Source organism: Stenella coeruleoalba (assembly GCF_951394435.1).
Source record: "Stenella coeruleoalba genome assembly, chromosome: 7".
Lineage (NCBI taxonomy): Eukaryota > Metazoa > Chordata > Mammalia > Artiodactyla > Delphinidae > Stenella > Stenella coeruleoalba.
The window spans coordinates 78283228-78300746 of NC_137153.1; the positions used below are offsets into that span (position 1 = coordinate 78283228).

General features: G+C 39.6%; 1 protein-coding gene across 4 annotated transcripts in view; it reads right to left on the reverse strand.

The window, feature by feature from the left end:
• Nucleotides 1–12125: 12125 nt before the first annotated feature.
• The window catches only part of NMRK1 (nicotinamide riboside kinase 1), a 32746-nt gene continuing 27352 nt past the window's right edge, over nt 12126–17519 (reverse strand). For all 4 annotated transcript variants that reach the window (XM_079927469.1, XM_079927466.1, XM_079927467.1 and 1 more), the window contains 2 exons: nt 16946–17029; nt 12126–12730 (listed from right to left, as the gene is read on the reverse strand). In XM_079927469.1, coding sequence (XP_079783595.1) covers nt 12711–12730; nt 16946–17029 — 104 coding nt within the window. In that variant the 3' untranslated portion in view covers nt 12126–12710. The remainder of the gene's footprint in view (nt 12731–16945; nt 17030–17519) is intronic.

Sequence of the window (17519 nt, forward strand, 5' to 3'; positions counted from 1 at the left end):
GGAGCATGATTTGGAGTCATACTTGAATGTCTTGTCACTAACCTTCCACTGCTACAAATTTTAGACATTTTCTCTAAGTAACTAATATTTAAATAATGAATAAAAATAAATTTAAATAATAACAAATATTTAATGAACACACATTCTGTGCCAGATTACTATGTTAAATGTAAAGCATTTGCATGGGTTAAAAATGTAATCTTCACAGCAAATTTATAAAGTAAATTGATCATTATCATTATCTCTATTTTATGAACAAGGTAACTAAGCCTCAACATAGATAATAACTTGCTTGAGGTCACAGAGCTAGATTTGATTCTGCTCTATGTGATGGACACCAAGCCCTGGTTTTCACTGCCACATTATACTCTTTTCCAAATAAATAATCTCTTAAATTTCTTATAGCTCGGTGACAATGCTCTGGCCTGAAAAACCAGGATTTTTATTGCTAAAGGAGGGGCAGTGGGAAATTGGGAGGCTTTCTCTGCCACATTCAATAAATCAGCACAGTTTTTCCTCTACTGTTGGAACAGATCACTGTTTCTTCAGCTGAGCACCAGATGAAGTAACTAGCTTGCATTTAGGGGGTGTATTTTCTAAAGAGTGAACCACATTTAGCATTGTGGGATGCTCATACTATATGTGTATGTGAGGCACTAGTGGGAGATCGTATAAATTCATGTCTTATCCCGTGGTACCTGCCAACGTACATTCATTTCCTGTCTTTCTGCCTCTCTTTCTCCCTTTCCTCCTTCCAGCTATCCCTCTCTCCCTCTCTACTAAGCTTCTATAGTTACTTGGAATTTGTTGTAATAGCATATGATTTTTCTTCTGGTCTCTTTTTCTTTTTTTTAATATTTATTTGGTTGCACCGGGTCTTAGTTGTGGCACATGGGCTCCTTAGTTGCAGCAGGCAGGCTCCTTAGTTGTGGCTCACTGGCTCCTTAGTTGTGGCATGCGAACTGTTAGTTGCAGCATTCATGTGGGATCTAGTTCCCTGACCAGGGATCGAACCCCGGTCCCCTGCAATAGGAGAGCGCAGTCTTAACCACTGCACCACCAGAGAAGTCCCTCTGGTGTCTCTTTTATCTACCTTTTGAAATAATTTTTCACTTTGTAAAAGTTACAAGAGTGGTACAGAGAGTTTTCGTATTCTCTCCACCCAGCTTCCTCTCATGTTAACATCTTGCTCAATCATAGTACAATGATCAAAACTAAGAAGTTGGTACAGTAGCATTAACTACAGAATTTATATGAATTTAATCAGTTTTTCCTCTTACGTCCTTCCACTGGTCCAGAATCCAATCCAGGATGTAGCATTGCATTTACTCATCATGCCTCCTTTGTCTTCTCCAGTATGTCACAGCTCCTCAGTCTTTCTTTTCCTTTCATCATTTTGACACTTTGGAAAAGTACTGATCATTTGTTTTGTAAAGTGGCCCTCAATTGGGTTTATCTCATGTTTAGATTGAGGCTCTGCACTTTCGGCAAGAATACCGCAGATGTGATGAGCCCTTCCCAGTGCACCATGTTGGGGAGTACATGATGTAAATGGCATGTTTTTAATCAAGGGAGTGGCCTGATAAAATCTACAATTTTGAAAGATAACTCTGACAGTGAGGTGCAGAGTAAACAGGAGTGAAGGAAGGTTGTTGTCAAGATACCAATTAAGGGGCGGTTGTCATAGAATAGGCAGGGTATGAAGGTAATCTGAACAAAGGCTGTGGCTGTAGGGATGGGGGTGAAAGTCTGAATATGAGATTCCCAAAGTAAAATGAATAGGATCTGGGGAGTTGTTTCCATGCATGAAATGAGGTGACAGAGGAACTGAGGATAATTATTAGGATATTAGGATATCAGATAGATGGTTGACTCCATTATCAATTGGTGGCCAAGATCTTTGTAATTCACATTCCCTAATAAGATTTTTTAAAAAAATAATATGCTGGTGTGTGGCTGCAATAAGATGTTGTTTGCATGTTTCTGACAAAAAGATACAGAAAGAGGGGAAGAAAGAGATCTTCGGCCATTTATTTACTCCTGTTTTCAAGTTTCAGGTTTGGAAATTCAGCGTCTTTGTTCTGTATCTATGAGTGAGAGAGAAGTCAGCATCTCATCACAGCTCTCATTTTCACTGGGTAAAAGGGACTTTTCATACATACTTGACAATATTTGTAGAATAGTGCATGAAAGAGTTAGTATGTCTGAGTCAGGGGCAAGGGAGACAACAGAATGTGATGGAAGCCACTGAAAATTGTCTCATGGCCAGAAGTATTTCAAATAAACTGGCTCTGGTCTTAACCTGGAACAGTGAAGCCAAGATGGAAATTCAAGATGAAAGCAGTGAAGTTTAACCTTTCTTGCTCATTTCTATGTTAGAGATAGAAGAGAGGAAGAAACCTCGGATTTTCCTGATGTTGGAGAAACTTACCTGAGCTTCCACTGACCTAAAAGCTGACCTCACAGTGCATCATGGCGGGAAGAAGGGAGTTTAGCTGATTTGAAGCCAATGGATTATAATTGCATGTTAAACATTCATACTTCCCAATAAAACAGAGGTTTTTAACTGGGCTGCACATAAGGTTTTTAACTGAGCTGCACATAAGGTTTATCTGCAGAGCTTTAAAAAACTACAGATGCCCAAGACCCATCCCAAGGGATTCTGGTACGGAAGGCATATTATTCAGAATTTCTTTGACTGAAAACAGCAAAAGAGCAACTCAAATCAGCCTCAGCCACAATTTGGAGTGAGTTGTGAATTATTATCTAAGGCTGCATAACAAATTAACCAACTCAAACCTTAGCAGCTTAAAACACACCTTGTACAGTTTCTGTTGATCAAGATTTGGGGGCTGGCCTAGCTGGGGGTTCTGCCTCAGGGTCTTCCACGAAGTTGAAATCAAGGTGTCAACTGGGCTTCAGTCATCCGAAGGCTTGACTGGGGTTGGAGGACCCACTTCCAAGGTGGCTCCGTTACATGGCTGGCAAACCATTTTGCCACGCAGGTTTTTTGCACAGGGCTGCTTGAGTCTTCTCACAATTTATTGCCTGGTTTTCCCCAGATCAAGCAATCCGAGAGAACAAGGCTGAAGCAGCTTGATACGATTTTATGGCTCGGATGAAGGTGTCTTTGAGTAGGAGGAGGGGCATCATCACAGGTGGGATGTCTATTGTCGCAAAGACTGAGGACCATCCTAGAGCAAACATACCATATGTTCCAACACACCCATTCATTGTTTATAGGGTGAAAGTGATTAAAATGAGTATCAAGGGAAGGCTTGAAGGGGAAAGTATAATAATTTTAAAAACCTCAAGGGTTATGACTCACCTCTAACTGTGGTAATAGACTTAGATCTGTCTCAATAAGCCTTTAACATTTGCAGATCCCTTTAGAGTTTCTCGGATGATTTCATAACATCTTATTTGATCTTAAGAACAATGTTAGGTTTGTAGGCTGGCATCAGGAGGATTGGGACTGAAAGACAGAGCTAATAATAGTGAACACCCACCAGATGCCAGACATTTGACTAGATACTTCATATTCATAAACTTTTTAACCAAATGCCATGAGGTCAATATTAGTAATTTCAATTTTGAAGGAGGCTTAGCTTCCTTGGGCTCAGAGAAGTTAAATGACATGCCCACAGGGCTTCCCTGGTGGCGCAGTGGTTGGGAGTCCGCCTGCTGATGCAGGGGACGCAGGTTCGTGCCCCAGTCCGGGAAGATCCCACATGCCGCGGAGCGGTTGGGCCCATGAGCCATGGCCGCTGAGCCTGCGCGTCCGGAGCCTGTGCTCCACAACGGGAGAGGCCACAACAGTGAGAGGCCCGCGTACAGCAAAAAAAAAAAAAAAAAAAAAAAAAAATTACATGCCCATAGCCGAGCATTGGAGCCAGAAGGGGAACCCAGATTTTCCTTCTCACAGTCCTACATGCTTTCCACTTGGCTGCTTCCCTTTCCAGCATAACAACCGCTGCTGCTACTTTCTCCACATGCTACACCTTTGACTTAACCTTCATCTTATGGTAGCATGGGACTCCCCAAAAGACAGAGGACTCAATAATTACAGGCTGGTGCAGGGGTGGTGGTGGTGGGATGAATTGGGAGATTGGGATTGACATATATACACTAATATGTATAAAATGGATAACTAATAAGAACCTGCTGTATAAAAAAATAAATTAAATTAAATTCAAAAAAAAAAAATTGCAGGCCCAGACTTATAGTACCCTAAGAATGGTGTTTTTTGGGTTTTGTTCTCCCTTGTTATTTTGGTGACCACTTCATTACAAGCCTATTGGAATGAAAAAAGAAAGGCAGAGAAAAAAATATATTGAACAAGAAAAGATACCTAGTTTGCAGTTTATACTGAAAAAATCCAATTTTCTAGGAACGTCTACCTTTGTTTGATTTTTATTAAAAATCTGTCTCCAAAGCAGACAACCTGAGTGGCCACAAATAACATCTTGGCATCTCATTTTCCCTTGTTGTCAAGTTGGGTAATACTTCTTAAGGTTGGCCTAACTTTCATGGGTGTGGAAGGATAGGTGGCATGAAAGATAAGATGTACTTTGTGTTCCTACACGTGTTTGAGTGAAATAAATGATTTTCAAGAGGTAAACGTCATCTCTATTACTAACGGCCTCAAACTTCTAACTGTTCTTCTAACTTATAAATATGCAGTTACACCTCCATGTTGTTTGTGGCTTAGTAAAAGCAATGTGCAATAGTATGACCTGAGATAATCCAAAATAGATGTTAAGTCTCCCACCAAATAAATCTGCTATTTTTAGCAGCTGCAGGCTAGCTAGGCAATATGGCCTCCATCCAATATTGTCAGGCTAATCATAGCACCTTTTCTGAGCTCTGTACAACCTTTGCTTCAGTAAGGACCACATCAAAACAGAGGTCTGCAGGTTCTCTCCTCTTACATACCCTATATATCCTGGCTTACAGGATACTCAGCCAGTCATATCTTCAATGAAGTCTTATCCCTTAACCCCCTCATTCCAGTCCTACCAGTCGGGTACTCAAGCATTCCTGTTATTATGGTAGAGTACAGTAGTTAAGAGCATGAAATTGGAAATCAAATTTGGATTTGGCTCTGCCACTACTTGTACGGCCTTGAGTAAGTTATTTTACCTCTTTGTGTCTCAGTTTCTTCATCTGAAAAACAATACTATCTTCTAGTAGGATTTAATGCGTATTAAATGAGATCATATATGTAGGGAGTTTAGAATGATGCCAGGTATATGGTAAGCACTCTACAGGTGAGACCTATTTTTATTATTGCATGTATTTTTCATAAAGCTAAGTTACCTCCTAAAAATTTGAAGACTCAGGAAACTGATTGTTTAACCAGTGGGTCAAATAAACATTTATATGCTGCCTACTGTAATTAGTATTATTGGACTAAACAGAGAAGACATGAAGATCAGCATAGACCTAAACAAAGTAGCTTTAAGTGTTGATGTCATGAATCCCTGATGCCTTTCTGCCTTATTCTACCACATCCCCCATTTTTAAAACAGCGAAAGGGACAAAAAGTGATTACCAGGGGAAGCAAGTTCCAACAGAGTCTCCTGCTGGGTCTTTTACAGGGTTGGGGGAGAAAGAGGGGGGGTGCAGGGAGAGAGAGGGAGAAGGTGCATAGCAACTCACTCACAAAGATAAGTTCAAGAAGTGTGTTGAACATGGAGTCTTGAGTTGAGTTGCTACAGATTCCAGGTCTCCTCTGTCAGCCTCCTATTCTGTTGACATCTGTGATATTATAATAAAGTGAGCATGGAATGGTCCAAAGTTAGAAGGCTACTCTGATTGGTCCTTGGATTTTTAACTACGAAGGCCTTTCATAGTGTATAAATGGGGTGGCCAAGAGCTGCAGAGGTATAGTTGCAAGCTAAGCACAATGACAACAGCAAGCCGAGTCCCAGAGTTTCAGGACTAGCCTCATAATACAGAGTAGCACAGTGATTCACTATTTGGGGTCATAAAGTGTTGGGTTCCAAACCTGGTTCCAACAAATGTTAGCAGTGTGACTCTGGGTAGTTACTTTATCTTTCAAAGCCTGAGATTTATACAGTTGTTATGAGAATTAAATAAAGTAATGCATGTAAGGTACTGTCAAAACATACTTCCCAAAAAGTTAAAAACATGACTCTCATACAAATATAAAGTGAGCACGCGTCAAAGATTCATTTCACATGTTAATGAGAGAACTGACAAGATGGTTTAAAGAAAACTGGAGAGAGCAAAGTATTTACAGTGGCTAAAGAAAAAGGCTTGAAAAAGCTGGCTAATTTAGATACAAAACTGGTTAATGTACAGGGCAATAAAACTGTAACTTTTAGGGTTGTCTTCTTTACCAGATAAATAATTTGCATCTCTAGTGAACAAATTTCATTTTCATCACAATCAGCAGTTGTTCTCAAGTGGGGGTAATTTCTCTTTCCAGGGGACATTTGGCAATGGCTGAAGACATTTTTGGTTGTTATATCTGGGGGGTGAGGGTATGTGTGAGTGCTACTGGCATCTAGCGGGTAGAGAACAGGCATGGTCCTAAACATCCTTCAACGTACATGACAGCCCTCCCCCCCCCCGCAAAAAATAATTTTCCAGCCCCCAATCCCAATAGTGCTGAGGTTGAGAAACCTGTGTATCAAGTTCTACAAGTTAACATCTACTCTTATGAAATTTAAAATATCCTAATCAAGAGAAAATAGCAAGTCAAACAAAGATACACACTCCCAGAGAACTGGCTAAGGTGGGTTGGCTAGAAAATGCTTAGATAACTCTGAAAGGACATGCAGTAGCCCTTTTGCCTATTTCCCAGTTTTGGAAAGTTTTCTTGACAATACTTGACACCATACCTGAAACATGGTAGGTGTTCAGTAAAGGTTAGTTATTTCTATAAATTTATAGGCCACTAGATAGAAGTCCAAATGCCCATACAGTAAAATAAATACCATACTTTGACAGAAGCATCGTCATTGTTGGAAATCTTTTCCCTGTTGGATTTTTTCATCATGGTCACTTTGAAGTTTTAAGAAAGTCCTCCAATATAACCTTCAGACTTACAGATGATAGATCTATTAAAAAAGACAAGTCATGTTTAAAAACTTTCCTGAAAGCCTCATTCAAAAAACTGAGCCCCTCCTCCTGCATGAAAAACTTATTGTCAAATTGAGAATATCCAAGATATCCTTAGGAAGTCCATTTAAAGTCTGCTATAGAAAGGATACTAAGGTAAAGATCATAGAATTGCAGATCATGGCCCTTTTTATTGGCCAAAATGTGTATGTGTGTTTTTTGGGTTTTGTTGACATTTTCAAAATTGAAGCATAATTGATGTACAATAGTATATTAGATTCAGGTGTACAACATAGTGATTCAATATTTATATACATTACAAAATGGTAACCACAATAAGCCTAGTTACTGTCTGTCACCATACAAATTTATTACAATATTATTGACTGTATTCCTTATGCCATACATGACAAAGGTAAAAAAAGAAGAAAAAGCAGCCACGCAATTGCCCAAGTTTGTCTTGTATAAATCAGTTGAAAAGTATATCCAGTGGTTGTATCTATCAGTCTGAGTCCAAAGGAAGAGGTTTTATTCCCCCCCCAACCCCTTCCCCCCTTATTAATGACAGCCAGATCTTGTTGGAGAAGGCACTGCCATGGCTCACTGAGTGTCAAGGAAGCAGCTGTGGTGAAATGCTGGCAAAACTTGCTGGAAATATATCCCCTGGAATTCTGGGGAAATCCACTCTCTAGGGTGCCATGGAAAAGCTGTTCCCCAGCAGATGTCTCACCAGAGACACTCTGCTGCATTGCCAACCCACAGGAACCTAAAAGCAAAATCCATTTCCTGCAACGGCTCTCCAGTGCCCTCTATTGACAATGCTTAACATTGTTCCACTCGGCAAAGGAAAACTATTTAGAAGGCCCAGATTCATTTTCACAGAAAAAGCAAAAAGGCAGGATTTGGAGCTAAGAGTGAATAAAATCAATAACTGATGCAAGAGTTATTCTGTAATATTTTTAGGAGCCGACAATACTGATAATTTCAGTCTGGTAGTGTCTGAATAACAGCCAGTTTGGGCCCTCCTGGGCCCGCAAGGTGCTTATTTGCCCACTATAGAGCAGTAATTCCTCCTGGGCCCTGAGTAGGCAATATCGACATCACCTGGGACCTTGTTAGAAATGCAGATTCTAGCACCCTACCCCAAATTAACTGAACCAGAAACTCTGGGATTGGGGACCAGCAATCTCTGTTTTAATAAGCCCTGCAAAGGATTCTGGTGCATGCTAAGGTTTGAGAGCCACTGTTATAACAGTAAGTTCTAGGAACTTGCTGTGCAGGCACGAAGAGGAGAGTCAATAAGGATTTGTCTGTATGAGTTTTAGTCTCAATTTATTTATTTATTTATTTATTTGGCTGCTTTGGGTCTTCGTTGCTGTGCGGGCTTTCTCTAGTTGCAGCAAGGGGGGGCTACTTGTTGTTGCGGTGCACGGGCTTCTCATTGCAGTGGCTTCTCTTTGCTGTGGAGCATAGGCTCTAGGCACGCGGGCTTCAGTAGTTGTGGCACATGAGCTTAGTTGCTCCGTGGCATGTGGGATCTTCCTGGACCACGGCTTGAACCCGTGTCCCCTGCACTGGCAGGCAGATTCTTAACCACTGCGCCACCAGGGACGTCCTTAGTCTCAATTTTTAATCTTGAAGAACACAACCTAACTTCTCTGGGATCTGGAAGCTAGCACGGAAAATAAAATTTTAATCTCTACTTTTACACTGATGATGTGTTTCTGGACTCGTGGGCATGAATGCATCAGCTATGTTCACTTTGGTAAGAAATTCTGTTTTTGATGTTCTCTTATCTGCAGGTCAGGCTACCTTGATGCAGGCCCCAAAGCTGCTATTGCAATTTTCATCTGTTTCTGTGAGTACACAGAAGTGGAGAGTAATGCCCATTCTACATTTTCCATACCCTTGCTTTTCCCTAGGTCTCCACCATGACTGCAGTTACTAGAAGAAGAGCTAGAGCCACAAACCTAAGGTCAGCATAGCAGACAGTGGCATGGAGCTCACATTAGCTCACCACTGCTCCTCGCCCCTCAGATAACCTCATGAGTTGGCTCGCCTCCTTGACAAAGCTCCAACAGCCCAGAACAGAAAGCTTCATTTTCCCGACATAGCCTTTGCCTTTCCAATTTGCTCCCTTTGAAGGAAAGATGGTGAGATGTATGCTAGCAAGATATTTTTCTGCCGTTTTTCACTTTAAAATGAAAAATATGCGTGTGCGTGTTCGTGTGGTGTAGGGATTATGTCCTGTCCCTGGTCCTGCCAATAACTAGCTGCATGGGGTTGGGCAGGTCACCAACTCTGGCTCTAATTTCTACACATAAATATAGAGCATTAGACAAGCTGATACTCCTCCAACATTTTATGATTCTATGCACTACCACAAGCGTATCCTTAAAAGGTAACTTGGTGGGCTTGAATCTCACCCTTTACTGTAACAGTCTGTGCATGAGGCCCTCTTCTAAATTCCCTCCTCTGGGTTTAACATTAAGCACAATGAAACCTTCCTACAGCAAATTCATCCTAAAGGGATTGAGGTTATTTATACATAGAAGGTGAAGTCTTCAGCAGATTTGCTCCTTTTCAATAAATAAAGAGCATGTGTCTTTCTAAACAGATATCTATCCCATTAACTGCTTTGATAAGAGTAACTAAATGTGAAAGCATACACTGGAAATGAAGCAATAGTATTCTTTATTTCAAATTCCTGATTTATTTCTCACTCATAGTAGTAAGCAAAAATGTTTACTTCTTCCCCGTTTGAACGTTTACTTCTTTTTTTTTTTTTTTCAGTACGCGGGCCTCTCACTGTTGTGGCCTCTCCCATTGCAGAGCACAGGCTCCAGGCGCACAGGCTCAGCTGCCATGGCTCACGGGCCCAGCCGCTCCACGGCATGTGGGATCTTCCCGGACCGGGGCACGAACCAGTGTCCCCTGAAGCGGCAGGCGGACTCTCAACCACTGTACCACCAGGGAAGCCCTGATCGTTTACATTTTTAATGTTTGTTAAAGTGTGTTTTTTTTTTTCTCAAGATAAAGAGTCTTTCTCTGACCTGTTTTCACATGCTGAAATGGGGGGAAATGACCGTGAAGTATGATGCTTCTCAATCAACAATCGCCCTCTGTGGGGGATGGTATTTCAGAAATTCTTGGAAAAAATAAAGTTTGAAAAGTCATATCTAGACTTTTACACTAAAAAAAAAAAACAACCTCTTGTTTTGATAACACAAATTACATCTATCTAAGCTTGCTAAAATCAGAGCCAGGGAGGATAAGCAGAGAAAAGGTTGTGCTAATACTTGGTGTTGCTTACCTATTTTCTCCTCCTTCCTTAGTAAAAGCTTTTTCTTTCCCGTGGCAACATCCCCAGACAATGAAACACAATGAGCTCAAACCTCTCAGAACGCCTCTTCCCAGCCTCTCTTTCAGTGAGAAGTGGCCATGGAGGCAGTTCTGGCTGTTGGGGTCACTGCTGGGTGACTCTGGAAGGCCTGCGGCTGGCTGTGCGTCCTCTACCCAGCTTCCTGCCTTTATAATTGACACTGTGCGGGGAGCTTCTGCTGCCTTCCTGTGACCTCCTGGGGTAGCTCCGAAGGCAAGGATGAAAGACCCTGGCTTTTCCATAACACTTTCAAGTTGCTAAATTTCAGAAAAACAGGTCTTCAATATGTAATATTTGGGACTTACCCTAAAATGTTATTTATAGTTTATCTGAAATTCAAATTTAACTGTATGCCCTCTAATTTTCTTTTTGTTTTTTTCCCCCTAAATCTGACAATGCTAACCCTAACCCTAACTCTAACTCTAACCCATAATTCTTGGTTATGTAAAAATAATAAACCCCAATAAGCTACTATTTGTCAAGTAACACGTTGCTTGCATGTGAACTCATTCCTGACATAGTAGTAATTTATAACAAGTACCCAACGTTTATTGTGTTCATTATGTGCCAGACACTGTGCTAGTTAGCAGGGGTGTGTTTGTAATTAAGTCACAGAGGTAGGTCCTGCCTTCAAGCAGCTTGCAGTCTAGCTGGAGAGACAGCCACTAAATGAGTGATTCTGTAAGCAGCAGTATAACTACAATTGTGATTAACGCTTTGAAGGAAAAGTAGAACTTTGAGAGCACCTATGAGGGCGGGGCAAGGAGGAGGGAATCCTCTGAGAAGCAGCATCTTCTGAAGGAGGAGGAGTTAGCAGACTAATTGGAGGGAAGGGTTGCAGAAGTTTGCTCTAAGTATCGGGAGCAGCACATGAGCCCGCTGTGAAGCAGGAAGGGTCCTGGTAAGTTTGAGGAGAGGAGGTCCCAATGGCTGAACAGCAGTGGGTTGAGTGACTGGAAATGAGGGTAGAGACGCACTCATAAGCTAGATCAGGGAATGTCTTGGGGGTCATATGAAGGATTGTGAACTTTATCCTTACTCTCCACTAAACCCACACTAAGCACTGTTGATATGCCCTTCTTATAAAGAGGAAGTATACACTTTAAATGGTTTGATCAAAGACATATAGCTATTAAAAGGATGAACTTAATTTGAGCCCAGATTTTTTTTTTTTCAGTGTGTGTGACCAAAAAACCCCCTAGTCATGGGTGAGTGTAAGCTAGTTACAAATTTCTAAGTTCTGAGTGCTGATCAGATAAGTCTGTAGAGAATGTTTAAAGTTAATGTAAGAATATATTTTATATTTGTAAGGACTGAGAGGGTGTGAGCAATCTATCTATTATTAATAAATAACAAGTTGATCACTAATTTAACTTCCAGCATTGAATGAGGCCTCAAAGAAATGATACGATTATACAGATCTCCCGTTGTGTTTTTCAATGAAAGCTCCCCTGTATTACATATCACTGAAGTAACTGTAACTTATTTCTGCTATTTTAGACCAACGGTTTGACAAAAACAAAATAAAACATGCACATAAAAACCTTATTTGTAACAAAGTCTCAACATAAGTGACACAAATGATTCAGTGGTTTCAGACGCATATAAAAAAAACAGTAACAGCGGCAACAAGGACAAAACACAAAAAAGATACTGTTGGCAAATTCTTGATTTATTCAATATGATTACCAATATGACTACTCCTGGTAATCCCTTTATTTGCAGGAGGTGGGCATTGGTATGGGATGGTAACCAATATTTTTAAAAAATTAAAAATAGAGAAATATCAAGAGTACATTGTATGTGAGGTAAGTATTTTATAATTCTTGATATGATACACGCAACACATATAGATACATACACACAAACACACACATCAATAGATTACATATATACTGGATTGTGATCTATATCTTATTCCTTACTCCGGGTCCCATTCAGAAGAGTTTGACAATCACTGGTCTAGAGAAACTGACTCACTCTTTGTGAGCTATGCTGTGTCTTGTACTTCCTGGAGTGAGAACAAAGTTAAAGTAAATTCCTGTCCATTGTCATGGATAACTACTCACTTTTCCATGTGTTAAGGAAATCATGTGTGATAGAACAAACAGAGAAACAAATAAACAAAACAACAGGCTGTCATCATACCAAAGTACACATTGTATCTTGGTTAAGGTTCTTGCATAGCTTCCTTTGAATGTCCTAATTCACTCCAGGAAGGATTCAGTGCATTCCAACTCTACGCTGTCACTTGCAGACCTGGGGAATAATCATAAATAGAAAAGAAATTAATGGAGAATTCCAATAGTCATTTTATTAAATCTTCACACTAACATCTAAGGATGTTAAGATTACAGGGATTGTGGGGCAAGAAATGCTGGTTTTCTGTAAAGAATTAAATAGAGTCCAAGTCTCATTCATTTAATCCTTGTGTTAAATTTAAGCCTATTTTCAGCTATCAGATATCCAATATCATCTGCAATTGATATAATAATCCTTGACTTCAAAGAATGAAATAATTTGAGAACTAGAAGAAAAACACAAAAGGTGGCTGGTACAGTAGAATTCTTGTTTTGGAATGTTATCCTTGGTTTGAGGAAAGAAGTATTCTTACCTTCAATCTTTATTTTTTTAATATTTTTTATTTATTTAAAGTAAGGAAGTCTTGCTGAATACTTAGTGACTTTGGCTTAGAAACTCAGTGATAAGCCTACCGCATTCTTATTACATATCTCATGCTGGAAAAGCACACCTATTTTAGGATACTATTTAATCTTTGAAGCATGTAAAATATAAAAATGATGATACTCTTTGACCAAGCAAGTGCTACTTCTGAAAAATTTTAATTCAAGAAGAAGAAAACCAGTAATTTGTGCAGATATTTTTACCGCATGTTATTTGTCAATGTAAAAAGCTTTCTAACAACACAAAATATCCAACAATTGGGAAATGGTTCAATAATTTTGTTAATTTGGATATTATACTATATAATTATACTACTATTACTTTGTAACTGGAAACTATTTTAAATTCAATATAGAAAAATATCCCAAATTCATTTTATTAAATTTTTATTTTACAATGTTTGTTCCTTTGATTTGACATCTTTCTTCTGTAGTAAGATGTCACTGTCAGGTCTTATAATTTACTTTTAACGAGCAAAACAGAACTCAGCCTTGAATCCTTCAACTGGGAGAACTATTCAGTCTTATTCAGTTTCATTACATAATGGACTCTATAAAGCTTATTAAATATTAAATACTAATTTAAAAACAAAAGTAAGCATGGCAATTAACTATGTAAACCATGTAACCATATGAAAGACTGATGGGAATAGCAAAAACATGGGATATGTACTTATCAAAATGTTAACAGTGATGATTGGTGGGAATATAGGTGATTATTTTCTCCCTAAAAGATTAAAAATTTAAAAAAATTATTATGTTTTTATAATGAGATGAAAATAAACATTTTATTTAAAGGGAGTTTGAATGTTCCTGGTAGCTAGGGCTGCCTTGTCATAGGGAGAATAGGTAATGATTAGATTTTGCCTCAAAGTCTGGATTTAAATAAGGATTAAACATATAACTTTATAAACTTACTCTCCTGCGTTATTTGTTTCATTAATAATTAAATTCAGTCTTTGTTGTTTGCCTTTCATTATTATTACTTAATCACAATTATGATTCTATATGCTTAGAATAGAAAATTAGTTAAACAGTTTATGAGATGCTATCAGAAGCTGGAGGTGTAGTCGACTGAAACATTGGAAAGGTCTCCTGGCTAGCTCAGACCCGTACTGAGGGTTAAACCAGGCTATGCTGAGGATCCCTCCAGGCTGGCTTTGGCAGGTGCTGTGGTTGAAAGAACTGGGAAATGTGATGTGTCATAAATAATGCAGTAACTTATTTATGCAACTGGAAAAAATGAACATAGATCTTGGAGGTAGGAAAAGCTGATCTTCTTTGGATTTTACGTCTTTTCTAACATTTTGCTATTATTTTTTTTTTCTTTTTAAGCTTTATGCAATATCTTGAACACAAGGAAGATAGCCTTACAAAGGAATACTTCCTTACAAGCCTCTAGGATGTAGGCAAGGAAAGAGGAGGGTGTCACACACATAGAAATGTACTTTGCTGTGGGCTTTCAGCCCTCATCAAAACATGCCAGCTATTCTTGGGCCTTGGACCAGATAGCACAAGCTGGTACTTGGTATGGAATTAGGTGCAATTTGCCTGAGCTACACGATCAAGGCTCCTTCATTTTCTTATAAATAAATAAATTTATTTAGTTGCGGCGAGTGGGGGCTACTCTTCGTTGCGGTGCGCGGGCTTCTTATTGCGGTGGCTTCTCTTGTCGCACAGCACGGGCCCTAGGCGCGCGGTCTTCAGCAGTTGTGGCACGAGGGCTCTAGAGTGCAGGCTCACTTGCGGCTCAGGGGCTTAGTTGAGGCTCACGGGCTTAGTTGCTCCGCGGCATGTGGGATCTTCCCAGAACGGGGATCGAACCCACGACCCCTGCACTGTCAGGCGGATTCTTAACCACTGTGCTACCAGGGAAGTCCCGAGGCTCCTTTACTTTTATCAGCAGGTGGATCATAAGGGCAAACTTCAGCGTGTGACTTGGTCATTAAAGGAAAATTGGACCCAAGCATTAGCCATTATTGAGAGGATGGAAAGGTACAGATGTCCAACTGCTGAAACACCCAATAAGTATCTTATCAAGGTCAGCAAGGAAGCCAATAACTCTCAGAGAAGTGGCTCTGGCTCAGGTGCTATCGTTTACAAAGGCTGAGCCCCTGTCTTCACCCTACACTCTGTATCCACTTATGCTGGTGCCTGAGCTTCATCATGGGAGGCCTATCAGAGTAACAGATGGCAGGGGTGAGCAGGCATACCTGAGCAGGCAAGGATTTTTTTTTTTTTTTTAGACATCTTTATTGGAGTATAATTGCTTTACAATGGTGTGTTAGTTTTTGCTTTATAACAAAGTGAATCAGCTCCTGGCAAGGATTTTAAGTTCCACTTAAAGGAAGAAATTTTAATATGGTCCTGAAATTTCTTTAAATAGGTTCATGTCTACAGGAAGGGCTGATCCTGAAATTGGGAATGTGTCAGGATCAATGAGCTGCCTGGCTGGGCTTAGACTGCTAGTCAGATAGGAATTTTACTGAGGGCATAGGAAATCTAATTCTTATTGAGAGATTTTGAGATTTGGACTGGGGGATTTGTTTCTCACCAAAAGAGCATGTAATATTCTTCACTGCCAAACTGGCTCATACGTCATCTCTTGAGCCAGCTGATGACTGCATTTTGTATGTTAGCCATGAAAACACTTTTAGTTCAAACAGTTCCAATGAAACAGCTAGATCTATAGTTTTGTTTTCCCAGCACACTTTGTCATCTTTCTTCTTCTGGTTTCTACCTCCTGTCCTGCTTTCTCTTGGGGAATTTCTCCCCTTAAGTCAGGAGGTCTTAGGAGAGGTACTCAATTACAAGATGAGTACATGATCCAGTCCTAGCCAATCAGAATAAACCATCTCCTCAGGCACAGTGACTGGTTTAGCAAAAGTCATGTGACCCAAGCAGGACCAATCAAAATCTTTCCTGGGACTTTTCCACTGGGCTAAAATGGAAAACTGCTTTAAAAAATGTTCAAAATAAAGAATTTTAAACATATGCAAAACGAGTGAGAATAATATATAGACCCCCTGTACTCAACACCCAGCTTCAACATTTATCAACTCATAGACAATCTTGAAAAAGAATAAACTGTCTTTTTACTGGGGCTGTTGGACCTAGGAGGATGGTGTGGCCAAAAGACATCATATCTGTCAGTGGAGACAGACTGACTTCAAAATATACCCAAACAGAAAATGAAATTGAGGCAAAACCATGAGGACCCCATATGAGCTCCTTAATACAGCTGAGCCTGAAGCCACTGCCACTCCTGTACTTTATTTCTGCTTAAGCCAGATTTAGGAGGATTTCTGTCACTTGCAAAATGTACTGCCTGATATGAAAACCTTGAAGAAACACTCAGTAAGTAATTAAAAAAAATTTTTGTTTATTTTGGGAATAGAATTTATGAAAAATCTTTAGGAGGAATAAATGAGAAAGGGAACTTTATACATATTAAAAGAAGATCACCAGCATTTTAACTTCACTAGACTCAAAGGATAATTTCAGTCCCATTGAAATAACAGCCATCTACTAAAAATTTTAAACTAAATAACATAAATATCATTAAGAGATATAACAAAGGGTGAATATTTTCACCCTTAAAAAAAACCTCACAAAGTAATCAAGTCCCTAGACCCATTCAGAGTGTCTGATTCTGTACTATCTTCAAAGCAATGCATGAATAGATACAATCACTCCTACACTAGCTGTCTGGTATACCATTCTTGGGTATGTAATGAACTATTTCTCCTGGCTGCTCCTTCACAATCCACTTTGATTGGACAATACTTACAATTTTGCTTTGCTAGTTGTTGCATTAGGTCTTCATACACTTGTGAAAAGAGGTCCTCTTCAGATTTTGTTCCATCTAGGTAAACTGAGAAGGGGGAAAAGAGAGCAGTTTAAATGCTAACAGGCTGATTAATACAGGATGCTTACTCTGGCACTTGGCATCTCTTGAGAACACCAATAGGTTTAATCAAAGAACCCAGGAACATAACTTAAAAAGAAATTAATAGCCATTAAAGAGAGAAGTATATCACAGCCAGGTACAACGGGTAAGAAATTTTGATTTATTGCAGAGAAAATTCAAACTAGCTGATGTGAAAATTTAAAAAGAAAGAAACAGAGTTAAGTGGCACTGTGCATATGGTACTTCAGGAGCACTGAAGAGGTCCCTTCTCAAAACAATCATTTATGGAATTCCCCGGCAGTCCACTGGTTAGGACTCCAGGTTCAATCCTGGTCCAGGAACTAAGCTCCCACAAGCTGCACAGCATGGCAAAAAAAAAAAGAAAGAAAGAAAGAAAGAAAAAGAAACCACTTAAGGGAGTAGTTCTTGAGCTTACTTATACATCAGGATCACC